Raw genomic sequence first — 18,834 nt, 5'->3', positions numbered from 1 at the left:
ATAATTAAAAGCAGTTAAAAAATAAAGAATTCATTATATTTATATAAATATATTATTTAATTCAGGAGTTCATTGTTTTGTATTGTCAGGTCTGACTTTAATTAATCACAAATTAGAACAATCTCAGATTTACACAAAAAGTGTATATTAGTGTGTTCATAGTTCATAATGCACATTGATAGTACCTGTATGCCTACATATACAAAAAGTTATACTTTATCATAAAATGTGTTCTAAATAAAAGTGACTCCAATAGGACAATAAAAAAATAATTTTTAAAAATACCAATCTATGTGATTAAAATATCTTTTGAGACAAGACAGTAAATAGGGCAATAGAAAGTTTCAAATAACTTTCAACAATAATAGTAACAGCAAATAAAAGTGTGAATGGTACATCTGGGACCATCAGAGCTGGGTGAACTTAATGGAACCCCACTGTCCAGCTTATCACTGGACTTAAAAAAAAATAATTGGTGATCATATAAAAGCAGGTTATTTATTGCTAAAAATATAAAAAGTACTAAATATATGAGATAAATTTTATCTGAGATCCAGCTGACTCCTTTTTGTGCTGTAGTTCAATGCTGCCAGCAAAATCAATGATCACAATAAGAGTAAAGTTCCTCTTTCAAACTTAATGATCCAAAGAGTAGATGCAGTAGAGCTCATATGTTTCTTGACTTCCGCATATGAAGGGATGGTGTGGTCAGCCACCTTTACATTACCTAAAGTGAAAGGTAGACTCAGAGGCATACCTAAAGACTCAAATCTTGGCTGAGATTTGAACTTGAAACTATTAGGTTAGTATTTAAGCACTCAACCACACTTTCCAACAATGAAAACAAAACTAAGTCTTGTTTAACCCACTGCATGGCGTTGGAAGTTCAGCCTGTCAATAAAAAAAATAAACAGGCTGACTGCGTCAACAAAATCAATCCAAATGACTGTCAGTCAACAAGATTCACAGGGGTTGTGACACACCTTACTGTTGTTCCAGTGCCACTGAATGGACTCTGGTGTCAGTTCTGGCAGAGACAGGAGCCCCTTCTGACATGTCTTCCCACACTGCCAGCTATCATCCTGCACATGATGAATCCTCAAACCAGATAACCAAATACCAACAGACACATCCTCCCCTTGAAACCGTTGTAGCGAATTTTTATTACTCACCAACCACGAGTGGATGTTATGAGAAACCACATACCCCGACCCGCAAGCGAACCTGGGGTAGACACTCCCAGAGTATGTTAACTCACGCCATTTCCCATGTCTCTCCACAACCCAGTTTGTTCGGAAATTCCCCCACCACATCATTTGATCACTGCCCACTTCTTTCTTCGCTGCTAGAATTTTCTCCAAGTCCACATAACAATCATCATCCGTTTTTAACACATCTTTTATACTGTAGTAATTGTGAAACCATTCATGACATAACAAGATCTTATCAGGGAGACTTCTGTATGTATCAACTATATCCACCAGAATCATGTCTTGGTGATGTGATTGCTCTTTTAGTAATTTTGAACTTATCACATTTGCCTCTTGAAGATAAGCAGCATCCCGCTCTGCTGCCGTCTGTATATGTTCTTTCAATATAGGTATATTATGAACAACAAACATTAATGAGGCTAAAGGAAGAAGAGTTACCCTATGACTTAATACAGTCCCATCCTGGTCAAGATATTTAATATTGAGTATATTATTATGACTTTCTTTCCCATCATACATCTGTAACTCCTTATCTAAATCTACCCATTCTTGCAATTTGAACCGTTCAGGGAGTTTGACTTCTAGTGTAAATTCATATCCTTTTGGCAAAAGAATTTTAAATGATGACTTATAAATGAATCCATCAGATATAGCTCCATTTATCTTTTTACTGAAATGAGCTATAGCTATTTCTTCATCAGAAACAGCATCGTAAAGAATTACTTCCACAGTTTCATTTGAATAAAGATGTTGCAATGGGAAAACTTCTGCTAGCCCTATTCTATTTAACATAATATTATGCATAACTTGTATATGAAAATATGTAACAACTCTACATTTTTTTGGATTGTTTCCCTTAGTTAAATTAAAAAGAGAAATTAAGGAATTTTCTGGAACTTTGGGTTCCCATCTGTCACAACTATGAGGGTCTATCTTGTTCTGAGGATGGACTGGGCATGGCAGCTTTCCTACCACAAACTTAGCAACAACGTTCTTCCCACTTTGCCCAACATAACTGAGCCAGGACTTTCGAATAGCTTTACGATGCTCAAAATTTTCTCTCTTGGAGACAATGCACACTGCAAGCTCTGCCTGATGCTTTTCCAGTGGATTAAGATTTTTCAAAACAATACAAAATAATACAGCAGAAAAGCTGCAGATCAACACCTCTTTGTTGCCCATTACTTGAAATGCTAACTGTTAGCAGCCATACAGTTCATATTGGTTGAATCGAGTAGCATGTCCATAATTTCACTCTGGTCCAGATATTCTGTAGAAACAGAATGTATGTAAATATATAATAATATATAAATAACTTAGTAATAAATTGTAAAATAAATAGGTTAATATAGATCTTACTTGAACAGATAATTAATTATTTGTTTGTTAGTAAGTTAGTAATAGTAGTTAGTACTTTAGTACTAGATCTAGTAATAGCTTGGTATTCAGGCATGGGGGGTGTATGTTATTTTTTTTAAATACAACAGTATAGGCCTACTTGAGTATAAAGTAAAATATACCATTAAATTGATTATAAAGGTAAAGTTTAGTAGGCCTAAACTTTAGCCTTTACAATCAATTTTTATTTCTGTTCTATAATTATAATATCATGCAAGTGCATACAAATTACAGTGAGTCTTTAATAATACTATAAAACGTATGTAGATCTAGAATGTAGGGCGTAGGCTATATAGTATATTGAATATTGTATGTTGTACTTGTTTGTATTTGTATGCCTAACTACTAGATCTAGACCTAACTAGTAAACTAAAAAAAAAAAGTAAACTACTGAATTGTGTGTTATTTCAAAAATTGAAAAATACTATTCCAGGCATAGATCTATATTTAATTTTATTTAGTCCCTATTTAATAGGCCTTAATTTTAAATAAATAAATATTAGGCCTAGATCTAGAATAGATCCAAGAACTAGTAAATAGATCTTAGTAACAGAATAGTCAATAGATCTTATAATCTAGCGATCTAAGCTAGCAATTTCGATTTTTCTATCACAAATCATAGATTCTAGTTTTTGATTCTACTGATGAAGGGATAACTCTTAAAAACTAACCAAGACCGAACTCTAAAAATGGCCGCGGATTTTTAATGTTCCAATAATAATAAAAACAGTGGTATTATACTTACTTTTTCAGCCGTAATTAGATCTACATTAATTTAATTAAGCCATTGAACTTGGCCATGTTAGCTTTGTTACTCACATTGTAGGCCAAACTTAGATCTAGATCTAGATCTCTAGATCTAAATCTATTCCAGCTGACAAAAAAAAATCACTTTCACATAGGCCCTATGATAGATAGGCCCAAATATTGCCAAATAAATACCAAATAGATCTAGTAAATTACTAAATAGCCTAGAAAAAGTCCAAGCGATTATCGGATTAGGCCTAGAGATTAGTAGAGATTAAAGAAATACTTATGTCAAAAGTTTAATATTGGCCACTAGCCACTAGGTGAATGGAAAAAAGTCACAGGAAGAAAAACACAGAAAAAAAGTCACCTGAGTCTTTGCTAGTCTAGTAAAAAAAGTTACAGTCACAAAGGAAAAATTTTGAAGTGACAACGCGTCTCGCAGAGCGTGGCCCGTAACAAAGTGACTACGCACATCGCAGGTTGGATTTGCCATGTTATGATTGAAAAAGTTTACTTTTTCCTTTCTCCAACTGGTTGAGTCAACAGTATGCCAGTTGTAGTTCATAGACCTTGCGCTCCGAGTTCGAACCCAGGGTTAGCATGACCAGTACTAGTGTCTTTTTTACATTATATTTTTTTCATATTGAAAACATAACATGTGATTTTTTTTTCTTGGATGATTTTAGATACCCATTTCCGATAATAGAATCTTCCATAAAATAGGTGTGTTGGGTTGTTAGTAGTATTGTAACAGTAATCTCGACTAATTTGTTAGATATTAGGGTTAGGCATATGGTAGGACTAGGGTTGGGGTTAGGGACAGGTTTAGCACTGACATTAGCCAGCCATGTGAGTATTTAGTTAACTACCACTACCAGTCCACCCCTTTATTAAAGAAGATTCTATTATCGGACTCTGGTTTTTAAAATTCACCCTATTTTTAAAATAAAATTTCCAAACATTGTCACGGGCGTGATTGCTATCATCTGACCCACTACTGACACTGTACTGTTTTTTTTTTATAAGTACTACTAGACTAGATCTAGATTCTTAGGTGTTGAAATAAAACACTTAAACTAGATCTAGATCTATATCAACATTAAATTATTAATACAAAAATCAGACAGTCCTGATATCTATTTTTTAGATCGCGTGCCACCTAGAGTAAAGATTTAGCATAACGTGGAACGAACCGCGCTTATGCCGCCAAAAGATTTTATCGGGAAAAGGGCACAAAAATCTTATAAGAAATATTTTAATTTGATTGTAGACAATTGTAAAATTTTCGGTATTTATTGCTGTGGGTGTTGATTTTTAGTAGCATAATGATTCATAATCATAAACTTTAAAGTTAAAAGCATTAGGCCCATTTGGTCTATGGTTTATAATTGTAACAATAAGTAAAAATACTAAAAAATATTTTGCACAGCAATCTCCATTTTTGTTATGTTATGTATTTAGTTGAATACGCAGTAGAAAAATTTATTATTAAAGAAATGTAGGCACATCATTGTGTTTTGCATTTTTTTGCCGTAGGCCTTTCCTTGGTTGGCTTCTCCGTCCATATTGTGTGTTGTTGAGGTTTCGCATCGAAGACAGCCTTTGAACTGTGTCGGCTTTCTGTTTTGATCCCATGCTTTGTTATGTAATGAGCATGTTAAATGTGGGCACAAAAGGTGGTTGAACTATTGTTGCTATGAGTTGAGGACAGCAAGTCACATTAACTACACCATTTCACACTAATTTAAATTTAGTATTTAAAAAACACGATGAAAACCAAAAAAGTTGGAACATTCTATTAAATATGAGTATAATGGAATAAAAACCTTCATACTTTATACTAAATATTTTTACATGTGTCATACATACCTATACAACATACGCAAAAATATCTAAAATCTTTACATTTCATTTGAATCGCAAGTTGATTTGCACTTTCTGAATATTTAATACATTAAAGTATTAAATTCCATACAAATACTTATTTAAAGTTATTTGTGACGTTTTTCCTGTGGCTTTTTTTCCTACAATTGGGCATTGTAGGGCCTAGTAAATAATAATTAACTTAATTGTTAATACTGTGTGCAAACACTAGATCTACCACACTTGTCAGCACATCAAATTTTAAATAAATTGGCCAAATCAATATAAAACAGAATATTTTTAATTTTAACAGAATTTTCTAGGTCTAGGCCTAATGTTTGTAAATTTTATTTTAGACACAGTGAAAGTGAATGCAACAGAAAATGACACCACAGGGTGGTATGGTGATGGGTGGCAACCAAGCACCCATGTCTTCTGGTGGGACGATTCCTCTGGCTCTATTGATTGAATATGCTGTGCAGCGTACCCACCATGAGCTTGTTGTCTTATCTGAACTGTAAGTTTGTGTGGGTTTTTTAGTGTTGAGTTTAAAATTAGGGCTTAGGCCTAATAAGCCTAATAATGGTAGGTAGCTGAATTATTTTTACCCCTGCTATTATTATATTATAGTATTGTAAAGTGCATTTTAGTGGATGATATTTCGAGTCGTCCCTTTGAATCCCAGACAGAACGTCTCCTGAACTCAACCAGCCGACAGGCTTGTTGTATTGAGTTAAATAAATAATCTCCTTTCACTTGATCAGGCCACATACTACACTAGCACAATGTTGTGTGTTGTGCCTTAACCAAAACAAAAAACAAACCAGCTCCTTTATTATCATTACGATATTTAATTAGTTAATTAACTAATTTAAGAAATGCATCTCCGATCTAAATCTTCAATTAATGTCAACACAATATAAATACTGTCTTTCTCCTGACCTTTTTTTGATGAATAGTTATATAGTATTTAGCTTTTAGCATGACACTACTAACAAGTTTACCATGTGATTATTTTCTTTCCATAGTTTCCATAGTAGTTTTTATTGAAATGAAAAAGTAAAAGTAATCCAGGTCATTTAAATATTTTCAGGTTACCAAGAAAGACAGATATGGACAGGTATGTTAAGAAATCTCATATAATTTTAGTTAAACTATTTTCTTTTTCAATTTTTAATTGAAATAGATAAATCTATATTAAATAAAGATTAATCTGTCATAACAAATAAAACTGAATTCTTGATATTTTCCCAGAAAAATTGAGATTTTTCAGTTCGCTAGCAGGACTCGTCAGCTTTTCATTAGACTCCTGGCTCTAGTAAAATGGGCCAACAGTGCATCTAAAGTTGATAAGTGCATGGTAAGTAATTACAAAATATTTTAGGAATTTATATATTCTAACCTTTTGATGTTTATCTTTTACTATCACCTGTATTCTTTTTTGCTGGTTATCAGTTTTTAAATTTTCATTAATTTTTGTTAATTGTTACAATAATTTTATCTACAAAATGTATATATATATTTTTTATAAAAGCAATACACTGAATGCTACTGCATATGCAGCATACAAATAAGATTTAAAGTAAAAAATGAAAGCATATTGTTTTTCTTCTTCCAAGCCTACTTCATCTTTTCCACTATAAGATTATTAAATTATAATTTTGTATCACCCACATTCTTAAATGCTGTAGTTAAAGCTATACATTTTAAACATTGTTTCAGGAAATCTGCAGCTTTTTAGAGCAACAATCAATGTTTTTTGTGGAGACGGCTGACAGTTTACACAAAATGGCAAAAGAAACTTTAGCCAGTGCAAGGTAAGTTTTTATTTAAATAATTAAAACTGATTTTTATTTTGTTGAAGTCACATAAGAATTTTAGCTTGAACTACTGCGAAATTGAGAAATGTCCACTTATAATTGCATATACAATATATCCTTAATGTTGAGCAGTTTTTAAAATACAAAAAGAAACAAAGTTTACCCAGAATAGAGATAGTTTTAAATGTATACTCTTTCCCCTACATGGTTTAGTAGAATTAAAATTTCTTTGTTTTTCTATAGGGTGCCAAGTTTCTCCCTGCCATGTGCTATTGATGTGCTGACAACAGGAACCTATCCCAGACTCCCTGCCTGTATTAGGGTAGGTTTTGTTATTTCTTGATATGTGATAACATTGCTTGTAACAGAATCACATCTAATCACTCTATCTATCTATTATTTTTCTCCCCAAATATTTATGATGAAATTGTGGTGTCAATAGGTAGGGCACATGTTTCTAACCTGTAAGTGCCTTTGTATCCACTCACTACTAACTTAAGTCACAATGCAAACTGGCATTCTGATGAACAGAAAATAAATGTAGCAAAATTAAAAGAGCTCTCCTTTAATTTAAATCTGTCTTTTTATGCCAGCATTTCAGTCTGTGCCTATTAAAAAATAAATTTTATTTATTTATTTTGATTTCCTTGACCAATATCTAGAGCCTACTTGAATTATAAAATGTATGTTGCTGTTTTCAATGTTCACCAGGAGAGAATCATTCCTCCGGACCCGATCACCCCTCAAGAGAAAGTCCAAACTCTGCAACGTTTGAATGAGGTTATCCAGTACAGGCTGGTCTCTAATGAGCTGCCAAAGCAGATGAGGAGGTTAAAAATTGGTAAGCAACTTTTCAATTACAGTCAATTGTTGGATTACAGTAGTGGTCTAGTAGATTACTCTTTGTTAATGTTATCACTTATTATTTGGATAGGTAGAAAAATTGTTGTTTATGCATTATAATGTCTTAACATTTGTGACGTATCTACTATACATGTCTAGGAACTAATTTCAATCAAACTTTTTTTGTCATGTAAATTTATTTCAGATCAAGGCAGGGTTAAGTTTTTTGTTGAACAAGAATTTGAGGTTAGTTTGATTGTCTTTTAAAAACCAGTGTTTTTTTCTAGATAAACCATTTCTTGATTTTTATATTTCTCGTATAATTTTTTCCGTTTGACGTTAGTTCCTTATCATATACGCATTTATTTACCATTTTAGGTGACATTGACTCTGATGGGAGATAGTCCGACAATCCCATGGAGACTTTTAGATGTTAGCTTTCTTGTTGAGGACCATGAAACAGGAAGTGAGATCTTTTGTTACATTTTTAAAATTTATTAGGCATTTCCTGTTTGTTTTCATGGAAATACATTATCTTTGTATGATTTTTTTTTTCAGATGGGAAGTCTTTAGTACACTCCATGCAGGTAAGTGGATTTTAGATTGTTGTTATATAAGTGTTACTTAAGGATATAATTGCGTGCCGCTTTTTTTCTTAATAATAAGTTTAAAATTATATTTCTGTACATCTTGAGTAAAAAATAATTTTTAAACAGTACGTTTTATGAGAGGGTTTTTAATTATTATTATTGGTGCTAACAAAATATATTTATATATATCCACACCATAACATATTGACAGGAAAGAGTATTTTCTACACAATAAGTTGTAGAAGATGATTTGAGGATAGTAACAAAATATATTTCTATATAACATTGACTGGAAAGGAAATTTTTTGAATAACATACTGTAACAATGGTTGTTTATCTTCTTAGGTTCACTACATTCATGAGCTAGTGCAGTCTAGGTTGCTGCATGTTGACCACCCACTACATGACCTGTACAGAGTGCTTCGTATCCTTTACTTGTCTTAGCAACCGGATATGTTAACATAGTGCATTGTACTGTTAACAAGTTGTGAGAGGAAAGGTTATCAGATTTGTTTGTTTAATAAAATATTAAGAAAGTCAGTTTACATGGCAACATGTTGCAAGTTTAAATCACTAGTGGTCAAACACAGAGCACAGCTAAGGCTTAACTCATGCATACTTTATTTTAATTCCCTTGGTTATGTCATGTAATTTTCAGATGTGAAATGGAAGGTGGCTTGGTTACATAATATCACTGTAAGGAACACCAGTTGTGTTTATAAACCTAGAATATTAGTTTAGGCCTAATTTGTTCTGTTCATTTAATTTATGTCATCATTTTTTTGTAAATCCTCATTAGTATTTAAGTTATGTAAATTATATATTTTTTCAAATGTTATAGGCTTACACTACACGGTTTTTTTTTTTTTTTAAACTATTTTGTTCTTGTAAATTGTGCAAAACTGACTGGGTGATCATAATTTTTGGCCAGGGTTTTTTAAAACTGTTGACATACTGGTATATACTTAAGTTTGTTAATTAATCATCACCAGGCTAATTTTGTCTGTTACCTGTAAACCTATGACCTTAACCCAATTTAGATTCTTTTTGCCAGTCACTCCAGCTGGAGGTGCTACACTCGCAGGTCAGGTCATGTTAAACAGATAAAATAACTCTTTTTAAAAACTTTTAACTCAAAGTATTTAGTTTACAAGCCAATTTTTAGACATCTGTTCTTATTACATTTAAAATATAAACTAATTATTGTGTTCATTAAGCTATTAAAAATAAATTTTGTATCCATTATTTTATTTTTTATTGAATCTTTTTTTAGGCTCAGCGTCTGATGGGAGACAGACTTAGAGATAGCATTTGCATCGTAGAATATTCCCTGAGTAAATCTCTGTCTATTTCTTACTGGAGGTAAGTTTGATGGCTAGAAATGAATTTCTTAGCGTAATAGACAAAAATAAAGATAATAAAATTGATGTTTTCATGGTAATCTTTTTGTTAGATTATAATATTCACATTTATTGCAGGGAACAACAGAAGAAAAGAGATAATGTGGACCATTTCCCTAGTGAGTACATTTTTTAAAGATTGACTTTATGGAATGTCCCTGAGTTCACCAAATATTTTAAAAATAAAATGTCCATTTATGTAATCATTAGATGTTTATCTTTGTTTTAGTCCACAAGCTGAGTGTTCATGTCTGTGAGGAGGATGAAGGCAAACCTTTACAAATATCACATCAACCTCCCATGACACCATTAGAAAGTAGAAAAGTTGGACTTGCCATTAAGGTGAAACAAAACACATTTTAACATAATATACATCACTACACTTAAGATGAGTATTTTACATTTTTTTTAGTTATGTTGAATTTCTAATAATTTAATTTTTGTATTTTTTATTTCCAGAGTGACCATCTATCAATTGAGAAGTTATTGATGCAAACAATTGAAGTGAGAACTCACTCGAAGCTTAAGGTATAATAATTGTTGATTTCTTTTTTAAATAGTCGACTTAATACAATTATTTTAGTGCAACTACTAGAACATAAATGATATGACTATTGTTTTAGAACATTTTCTGATAATTTTTTCAGGAGTTGGCTAGAGAAATTCAAAGACTGATTGATGGAAAATGTAAGTCTCTTGTTTTGAAGTATGTGTTTGATTAAATTAATATGTTTAGTATTTATTTGCAAATATTCTTGGCAAATATTCTTGTAGCTTATTTGAACATCTAAGTTGTTAGGAAAAATTATATTTTGAACAACTATTCACAGCCTTGTTTTATAGCATACATTCTTTAAAAAAAACTTTTATCAAGGCTAAAAATAATTGTTCTAGCTGGGTTTTTAAACATGCTTGCTCAAGTAACCCCTTCCTTAAAAAAGGGTTAAGAAAAAACTTTTTGACCTACACAGGTGAGGTGAGGGACATGCCTGTTGCCCTGCATGTCAGTGTGTTGAACCCCTGCATGTCCTCGGAAGTCTTGAGGATTTCTATCGACGTCCAGACAGGATCATACATGGCCTCGGTGCCATCTTGCGGTAAGTATTGTCGCCTGCCTGTTACAAAGTGTTTTGGCCAGTTATGTCACTTGTTTATCTGGCTTAGTCATTCTCTTGTGCCATTCATATGTTTGAGTCAAGTTCCCTTTTGAACCTGACTATCCATGGGGCAAGTGAAGTAGAGTTCATCTATTTCTTTGACCGAAGGGACAGTTTGGTCAGTCCAACCGCCTTTATTTTCTCTAAGATTAATCAGATACCCATTAGAGCTTGGTGGACTCAAGGATGTTATATGCTTAAACCCGCAATCGAACTCGATAATTTTGGGTTAGCAGTACTATTCTCTACCACTTGACCAACACCATCCCATAGTCATTCATTCAAGTTATTCAAACATTGTTAAAAGTTTTTTCCTTATTTTTCAAGCTCTTTAAGAGAAGCTGCTCTTGCTTAATCTTAAGCGAGACCTCGATAATATTTTCCAAAGTTACCCTTACTAGCCATCCTGAACCTAATCCATACTATGACCGACAGCACTGGCAGCGAGACAGACGGAAAAATAAACTGTATAATACCACACTACCTAAACATGTTTTTATAAGAGCAAAAAATGCCTTTTTAATTTATATCTTGGATCATTGTTTGCTTCAGGTTAAGAAAAAAAAAGATTTGAAGATACACTCTGTATGCAGATTAAAAATGTTAATTTTATAATTAGGATATGGGAAAATTTTAAGATTTAAATAAATTATTTTCCCATGCTGATGAAGTTATGTCTGACATTTTTTGGTGTTTTTGTTTTTTAGACAGAGCAGCAGTTCAAGGCATTGAGGACAGTTTGAACACTGATCACAGAGGACTGGAGAAACTGCTCATGAAACTAAAGTTAGTCTATAAATAATTTATTGCTTGTCTGTTTGATTTTTGTGGTGGTAGTGTGAGTCACCAAGTCTGGTGGTGGTTCAGTGGTTTGTTCTACTGGTGGTGATTGAACCAACAAGTTGGTGGTTGTTGCTCAACAACCAAGGTGATGGTGGTGTGAATCACATAATTTGGTGGTGGTTCAGGCTACTGGTGGTGGTTGAACCAACATGTTGGTAGTCTTTGTTCAACCACCAAGGTGATGGTGGTGTGAATCACATAATTTGGTGGTGGTTCAGTCTACTGTTGGTGATTGAACCAACATGTTGGTGGTTGTCACTCAACAACCAAGGTGATGGTGGTGTAAATCACATAATTTGGTGGTGGTTCAGGCTACTGGTGGTGGTTGAACCAACATGTTGGTAGTCTTTGTTCAACCACCAAGGTGATGGTGGTGTGAATCACATAATTTGGTGGTGGTTCAAGCTACTGGTGGCGGTTGAACCAACATGTTGGTAGTCTTAGTTCAACCACCAAGGTGATGGTGGGGTGAATCACAAAATTTGATGGTGGTTACTGGTGATGATTGAACCAACATGTTGGTAGTCTTTGTTCAATCACCAAGGTGATGGTGTGGTGAATCACATAATTTGATGGTGGTTCAGGCTACTGGTGGTGGTTGAACCAACATGTTGGTAGTCTTTGTTCAACCACTAAGGTGATGGTGGGGTGAATCACATAATTTGGTGGTGGTTCAAGCTACTGGTGGCGGTTGAACCAACATGTTGGTAGTCTTAGTTCAACCACCAAGGTGATGGTCGGGTGAATCACATAATTTGATGGTGGTTACTGGTGGTGATTGAACCAACATGTTGGTAGTCTTTGTTCAACCACCAAGGTGATGGTAGGGTGAATCACATAATTTGATGGTGATTCAAACTACTGATTAAACCAACAAGCATCAACCACCAAGGAGATGGTAGTGTGGATCCCAGGTCTGATGTTGGTTCAGTGGTTCAGTCTCTGTTGGCGACCACACCACACAGTGCTTGGGGTTCAACCACCCATGATGGTCAACTGTACAAATTGTTTTCTGTTTCCCCAGGGTCCAGCTGGTGCTCCAGAGATGTGAGAAGTGTGTACAGCTGATGACCGCCAACTCTCGGCCATCTCTCCCTCTCATCAACACAGCTGACCACCCTCTCATTAAACTAGCAAGCACAAGGCTCTTCGTTAGGGTACCTAAGCAGCAAGGGTACTTTGTTGTAAGTTATTCCTGCCCATTTTCATCAGATAGTAATAAAAGTTATGTCCATTTTCACCATTCATCAGTTAGTAATAAAAGTCATGTCCATTTTCGTCACTCATCAGTTAGTAATAAAAGTCATGTCCATTTTCATCATTCATCAGTTAGTAATAAAAGTCATGTCCATTTTTATCATTCATCAGTTAGTAATAAAAGTCATGTCCATTTTCGTCACTCATCAGTTAGTAATAAAAGTCATGTCCATTTTCATCATTCATCAGTTAGTAATAAAAGTCATGTCCATTTTTATCATTCATCAGTTAGTAATAAAAGTCATGTCCATTTTCATCATTCATCAGTTAGTAATAAAAGTCATGTCCATTTTTATCATTCATCAGTTAGTAATAAAAGTCATGTCCATTTTCATCATTCATCAGTTAGTAATAAAAGTCATGTCCATTTTCATCATTCATCAATTAGTAATAAAACTCATGTCCATTTTCTCAGATAGAAACAGAAGTTATCCCCATTTTAAACATTTATCAGATAGTAATAAAGTTCTATCCCTTTTTACCAGATAGTACTAAAAGTTAAATCTCATTTTACCAGATAGTATAGTGCTAAATGCTATGTCCCATTTCCTCATATAGTTAGAAAAGTTGTGCCCCTTCTCATCAGATTAGGTTAATGTCCCTATAAAAGCACATAGTGGCTAACATGAGCCTCCAGGCAGATGAGGCTCATTAGCAGAGGGCTGTAACCCAGATAGGAGAGGAAACTCAAAAATGAAACAGGAGTAGAGCCCCTTAGGCCACACAGCTGAAGCCAAGTTGTATATGTAATGCATCCCCTTTGGGTACTTAAGCTCTGTGGGGTGGAGAGAGGTGACCCTACACATGGGCAACATCTGGCTCTTCTCACATTGTTGCCCAGGCCTAGCACCTTGATTTCTAAGGAGCATTTACCCAATCTCCTATCAGACTGATAGAAAATATTGCCACATTAAAGCTGGGTGAACTCAGTGGCATCCTTGTATATCTAGCTATGTCTCTTTTATTCAGACAGAAAAAAGTTATGCCCCTTTTATTCAGGCAGTAATAAAAGCTATGTCCCTTTTATTCAGGTAGTAATAAAAGCTATGTCCCTTATATTCAGGTAGTAATAAAAGTTATGTCCCTTTTATTCAGACAGAAAAAAGTTATGCCCCTTTTATTCAGGCAGTAATAAAAGCTATGTCCCTTTTATTCAGGTAGTAATAAAAGCTATGTCCCTTATATTCAGGTAGTAATAAAAGTTATGTCCCTTTTATTGAGACAGTAATAAAAGTTATGTCCCTTTTATTCAGACAGTAGTAAAAGTTGTCCCTTTTATTCAGACAGTAATAAAAGTTATGTCCCTTCTTTCCCCCATTAAAACTGAACTCAGTGACAACCTAGTAAACCCAGTTGCTAGTTGGTCAGATGTTAGAAGATGTTGAAACTCTCCGCAGGTTGTTGAAGTGCGTGAGGCTGAGCAGCGCAGGGTGGATGTCAACTACTACATGCTGGAGACGACACAGTGCACTGCCGATGGGGTGGAGGATGACATCGGGGAGGAGACGCTGGTCAAGGCTTTCATGAAGGCTGGTCAGCTGACCCCTATTGATACTTACTCTATGGCGCATGGAGAGTTCTGCAAAATTTTTGGTACTTGTTGTTTATTTGCTGATCTAGTTGAGATAAATTAGATGTTTTTTTTTTGTCTGGATGAAATAAGATTTGTTTCTGTGTCATAGGCACATGAAGAGGTTGTGTGATAAGCGATCTTATCAGCTAGATTTATTGTTCCTTAATTACCTGAATGATACTCCCAACAGAGCTGGGTGGATTCTGTTCTATAGACCAGTCAGGTACCCACCAGAGCTGGGTGGATTCTGTTCTATAGACTTCAGTCAGGTACCCACCAGAGCTGGGTGGAATCTGTCATATAGACTTGAGCCAGGTACCAACAAGAGCTGGGTGGACTCAGTGATGTTCTATAGACCATCCAGATAGCCTGATTTTAGATTTTCAAGCTGTGTAGCATCAGTCCTTCATCTGGTGGTTACACATTATCATACATGGTTTGCATCAAATAAAAATTATTTATTTCATAGACGTTTTTAAGATAGATTTGTTGTTTTCAGATGGTATTCCACTCACAATGGACAGCCTGACCAGAAAACGCAAAGTGAGTCTCAGAAAACTAAGTCCATTTGTGTAGTTGTATTTTTTTTTAATAGAATGGAATTGATAATTAAATAGTTCATAATCTATTATCTAAATATTTTTAAACCCATCTTAAAGTCCCTTGCCTTTTTTGTTATCCCTTAAACCATTTTAAATTTTTTTTTTAAATGGAGGAATAATCAATAGTGTTCATTTTATGATTTAGATATATGTATATTTAAAACTGAATAAAGGTTTAATGACTAATAATGAGCACTTTAGTGGTTACCCCCAGAGTCCAATTTGAGAACAACTGAACCAGGTTCCATTCATTACAAGCTTTTATTTACTTTTCTTTGTTATTTTAATGTATGTAGTTTTGTTCATAAGCTTCTTACATCCACACATTTGTACCAGATATTTTTGGGAGAAGATGATGATGAACCAGATGCCAAGAAAATGAAAGGTTCACCATACTTTGTGAGTGAGTTGGCTTACCTTCTGGCCAGGTGTGAGGAGAAGATGCCCTTTATCTTCCTGGGTGATGAGGTGAGGCTTTGAAAAATATGACAACAGCTCAGTGTGTTGTATAACAGGGTCCGTAGCGGACCTTGAATCCTTGAAAAACCCTTGAATTCCAAAAAACATCTCAAGGCCTTGAAAAACCCTTGAATTTCCCCAAAAATGAGCAAAACCCCTTGAATTTTATAGGTAAACCCTGAAAACCGTGCGCAAATCGAATTTAAAAAAAAAATTCAATTCTGATGGATCTAAATTTTTTCTGGCTTTTTTTTTTTGCCGTGGGTCTGCGTTAACTTCCAACCCTCTCCTTCGCTGAGCCTCGCGGTATGACCTGACCAGTTTTGCATAGGCTCTTCCTAACCTAGATTCTAGATCGTGACGTAAACGGTAGCCGAGGGCTAAATTTAGCATCGTTTTTCGGATATCTCCGTTTACGACTGAGTTACTAGATTCTAGATCTAGATTCATTGTTTTCTGTTAGGGCCTACCTACTTGTACGGATTTGTCCGTAATTTTTCGATTTTGACACCCCTGTTGCGGAATTAGGCCGCAAATGTTACGCAAAAGCCTACAGTAAACATCAAAATCGATTTAGTGTCGACCTTTTTTTTCTCTTGTGTTAAATTTCCGTGTTATGCGGTTCTATGGTTTCAAACATCTTCAATCATAACAATCGAAACCCCCCCCCCCAAATCCCTTCCCGACAATATCTCGGCAGTCGTTGGCTCTATTTATATTGTGAACTTAATTGACCCCGCGAGTGGTCTGTTGTCTCCTGATCGGTGATGTCCGTAAAGAAAAAAAGATGGAATGTGGCCTAACTAAATCATTAAAATGCTGGTCGCGCATGGAAATTATCTCGATTATAATTAAACCTACATCTAGAACTAATATTTTTTCTTCAAGAAAATAAGCCTTAGGTTTAAATAAAAAAAGAATAGCCTGAACTATGCGAGCGTAGGTTTCTATTTATTTAAATTTAAATTTTCTCGGTGTGGGTAAAACACAAAAGGGCGAAACGTAGCTGCGGAATTACGGGTAAATAGCGAGATATAATTTATCGAATTATTGTGTTCTGTTATTTTAGATGTGCGAGAAGACACGTTTTTACGAACCTAGATCAATCACGGTTCTTTGTGTACCCCACGATAGCAGATGTTTCGGTCACTGCGACCTTAGAAGGTCTTCTAGGTCTATCTCAACTTACAGTGACCTCGCAGTATATTAATAATTAATATAGTCGTGGATCTAGATCTAGATTTTTAACTATTAACCAACAAGATTTCCTAATACCAATAGGCATATTTATCACGTTCGTTAAAAAAACCAATAGCAAATGACGTAATTGTCAATCTCACGTGCGCTATGGACCAAATACTCATTGACTGTATGAGATGGGTGAGGCTGTAGACAGAACTTTTTGATGTCATTCTTGACGTGGCTGTCTGGTTATTTATGACGATAGAGGTTGGGGTAAAATTCGCATTAATTACGTGACGTCATCAATGGGCTACCGCTAGGCTGTGTAATTAAAAAAAAAACTAAATCCTAACATTACCAGCTCATTAGCATCACCGATTGTCTTCTTAAAAAAAGGAAAGATTTTGCGCCGACGTAAAAAAAATATTTGCATTTATCAAAAGAAAAGAAAAATAATTTGAAGGACTATGACTGTGCTTTTTTCACTCAACTTTACGGACACTTTTTACCACCTCTCACTTCAAGGTCGCGCTGACCGTAAGACCTACGACACGAGACCACGCGCGAGCACAGTAGTGTCTCACGGTCAAGGCAGTTCTACAAACGCTGTTTATCTAATTTTAACGTGGTTATCTTTAATATTGGGCTTACTGCTAGATTTAAGCAAAAACAAAAACTAGATCTGCATCGTTTTAGGTCATTGAACAAAATATGTAGGTCTGCTATAATTTAGTTACACCATCTAGCAGGGTCTAAATCTAATTGATTTTTACTGTGGTAAAACGTCCTTGAAATGTTTAAGAAGCCTCGAATTACCGTGTTTGAGAAAATTGCCGCTGTCACTGCCCCCTCCCATCCGCTTGTAAAAAAAAATCCGCTTTTCACTTTGTCGGGCGGCTACATCTCTGACATGAGTATTACTAGCGTAGTTACTTGTGAAATTGTTTAAAAAAAACAACTTAATTCTGTTATTCCGCGATATGAACTAACTTAAAACTTCCACGATATTTCTTTACGTCATCATGTATATCATAGGTGGGGACATTGGGGGTCGTCCATAAATTAGGTCACACTCGTAGGGGAGGGGGGATCCGTAATCGTGTGACGGTGTGTGATGAGGGGATGGGGGGGGGGGGGGTCAGATCGTTTGACATCACACTTTTGCATTATTAAAAAGCAATGTTAGAAAACGAATTTTAGCATTTTAAAAAACTGTTTTAATAAATTGTAAAAGGAATTAATTAAAATACTCTATTTTGACAGAGTTCAGACAAGATTTTGGGAAAAAAATCCTATTTTAAGAAAAATTGAACTGCAATCAAGGGGGGGGGGGGGTGGGAGGGGTTATAGGCTGAGGTGTGACGTCATTTTAGAGGGCGGGGCCTGGCTTTTTGTGATGTGTGGCGGAGGGGGGGGGGGGAGAGGTAATAATCTTTTAAAAAGCGTGAGGTCATTTATGACATTAAGCAGGATAATTTCTACAAGCATAGCTAGGTTTTTTTTTGTTTCTATATGTGTCCAGAGTCCTTTTTAAAGGAATATGTGTGCAGAGTCCTTTTTAAAGGACTATCAGACAGACAAACCAATGCTTCCTTTTATGTATAATGACCTGATTCTGATTATCACTTGACATTGACAAGTCATTCAATTGAAGTTGGGTTTGTTGCTGACTCTCTAATAAAGTCTCTAGAAAAAATAAACAAAGCAAGTGAGCTTCAAATTCTCAATTTCAAATCTGATTGTAAGACAACTTTGATAGGATTTTCATCAAATTTTTTGTTGAAATCTCCATTACTTTAGTCATTAGTGAGAGACTTAGCCTAATGCAAATGTTTAAAAATAGAGCCAGTTCACCAAAAAAATGAAGGGAATTCTTCACATCCTAG

General features: G+C 34.8%; 2 protein-coding genes across 3 annotated transcripts in view; one reads left to right on the top strand and one right to left on the bottom strand.

Moving 5' to 3' along the window:
* Positions 1-72: 72 nt before the first annotated feature.
* LOC131936278 (UDP-GalNAc:beta-1,3-N-acetylgalactosaminyltransferase 2) lies at positions 73-3,453 on the bottom strand. Its single transcript, XM_059293188.1, has 2 exons — positions 3,355-3,453; positions 73-2,481 (listed from the first exon to the last, which is right to left on the bottom strand). The coding sequence occupies exon 2, from the start codon at positions 2,391-2,393 to the stop codon at positions 954-956; it is 1,440 nt and encodes a 479-aa protein (XP_059149171.1). The 5' UTR covers positions 2,394-2,481; positions 3,355-3,453; the 3' UTR covers positions 73-953.
* LOC131936277 (mediator of RNA polymerase II transcription subunit 14) overlaps positions 3,280-18,834 on the top strand; it is a 33,690-nt gene continuing 18,135 nt past the window's right edge. Inside the window, exons 1-23 of one of the 2 annotated variants that reach the window (XM_059293187.1) lie at positions 3,280-3,341; positions 5,579-5,739; positions 6,316-6,342; positions 6,477-6,582; positions 6,945-7,039; positions 7,286-7,364; positions 7,754-7,883; positions 8,091-8,131; positions 8,264-8,351; positions 8,444-8,472; positions 8,821-8,899; positions 9,516-9,559; positions 9,749-9,837; positions 9,954-9,994; positions 10,105-10,217; positions 10,335-10,403; positions 10,523-10,562; positions 10,847-10,972; positions 11,740-11,818; positions 12,900-13,059; positions 14,530-14,725; positions 15,205-15,248; positions 15,644-15,775. In XM_059293187.1, coding sequence (XP_059149170.1) covers positions 5,594-5,739; positions 6,316-6,342; positions 6,477-6,582; positions 6,945-7,039; positions 7,286-7,364; positions 7,754-7,883; positions 8,091-8,131; positions 8,264-8,351; positions 8,444-8,472; positions 8,821-8,899; positions 9,516-9,559; positions 9,749-9,837; positions 9,954-9,994; positions 10,105-10,217; positions 10,335-10,403; positions 10,523-10,562; positions 10,847-10,972; positions 11,740-11,818; positions 12,900-13,059; positions 14,530-14,725; positions 15,205-15,248; positions 15,644-15,775 — 1,953 coding nt within the window. In that variant the 5' untranslated portion in view covers positions 3,280-3,341; positions 5,579-5,593. The remainder of the gene's footprint in view (positions 3,342-5,578; positions 5,740-6,315; positions 6,343-6,476; positions 6,583-6,944; positions 7,040-7,285; positions 7,365-7,753; positions 7,884-8,090; positions 8,132-8,263; positions 8,352-8,443; positions 8,473-8,820; positions 8,900-9,515; positions 9,560-9,748; positions 9,838-9,953; positions 9,995-10,104; positions 10,218-10,334; positions 10,404-10,522; positions 10,563-10,846; positions 10,973-11,739; positions 11,819-12,899; positions 13,060-14,529; positions 14,726-15,204; positions 15,249-15,643; positions 15,776-18,834) is intronic. The other variant, XM_059293186.1, reaches the window with a different exon arrangement.

Source organism: Physella acuta, unplaced genomic scaffold, assembly GCF_028476545.2.
Source record: "Physella acuta isolate Inbredline_101_S28 unplaced genomic scaffold, ASM2847654v3 ptg000174l, whole genome shotgun sequence".
Lineage (NCBI taxonomy): Eukaryota > Metazoa > Mollusca > Gastropoda > Physidae > Physella > Physella acuta.
This window is presented reverse-complemented; position numbering and strand designations above follow the sequence as displayed.

Excerpts from the sequence above, each read along its gene's own strand:
- LOC131936278 (XM_059293188.1), bottom strand. The coding sequence starts at position 2,393 with ATGGGCAACAAAGAGGTGTTGATCTGCAGCTTTTCTGCTGTATTATTT.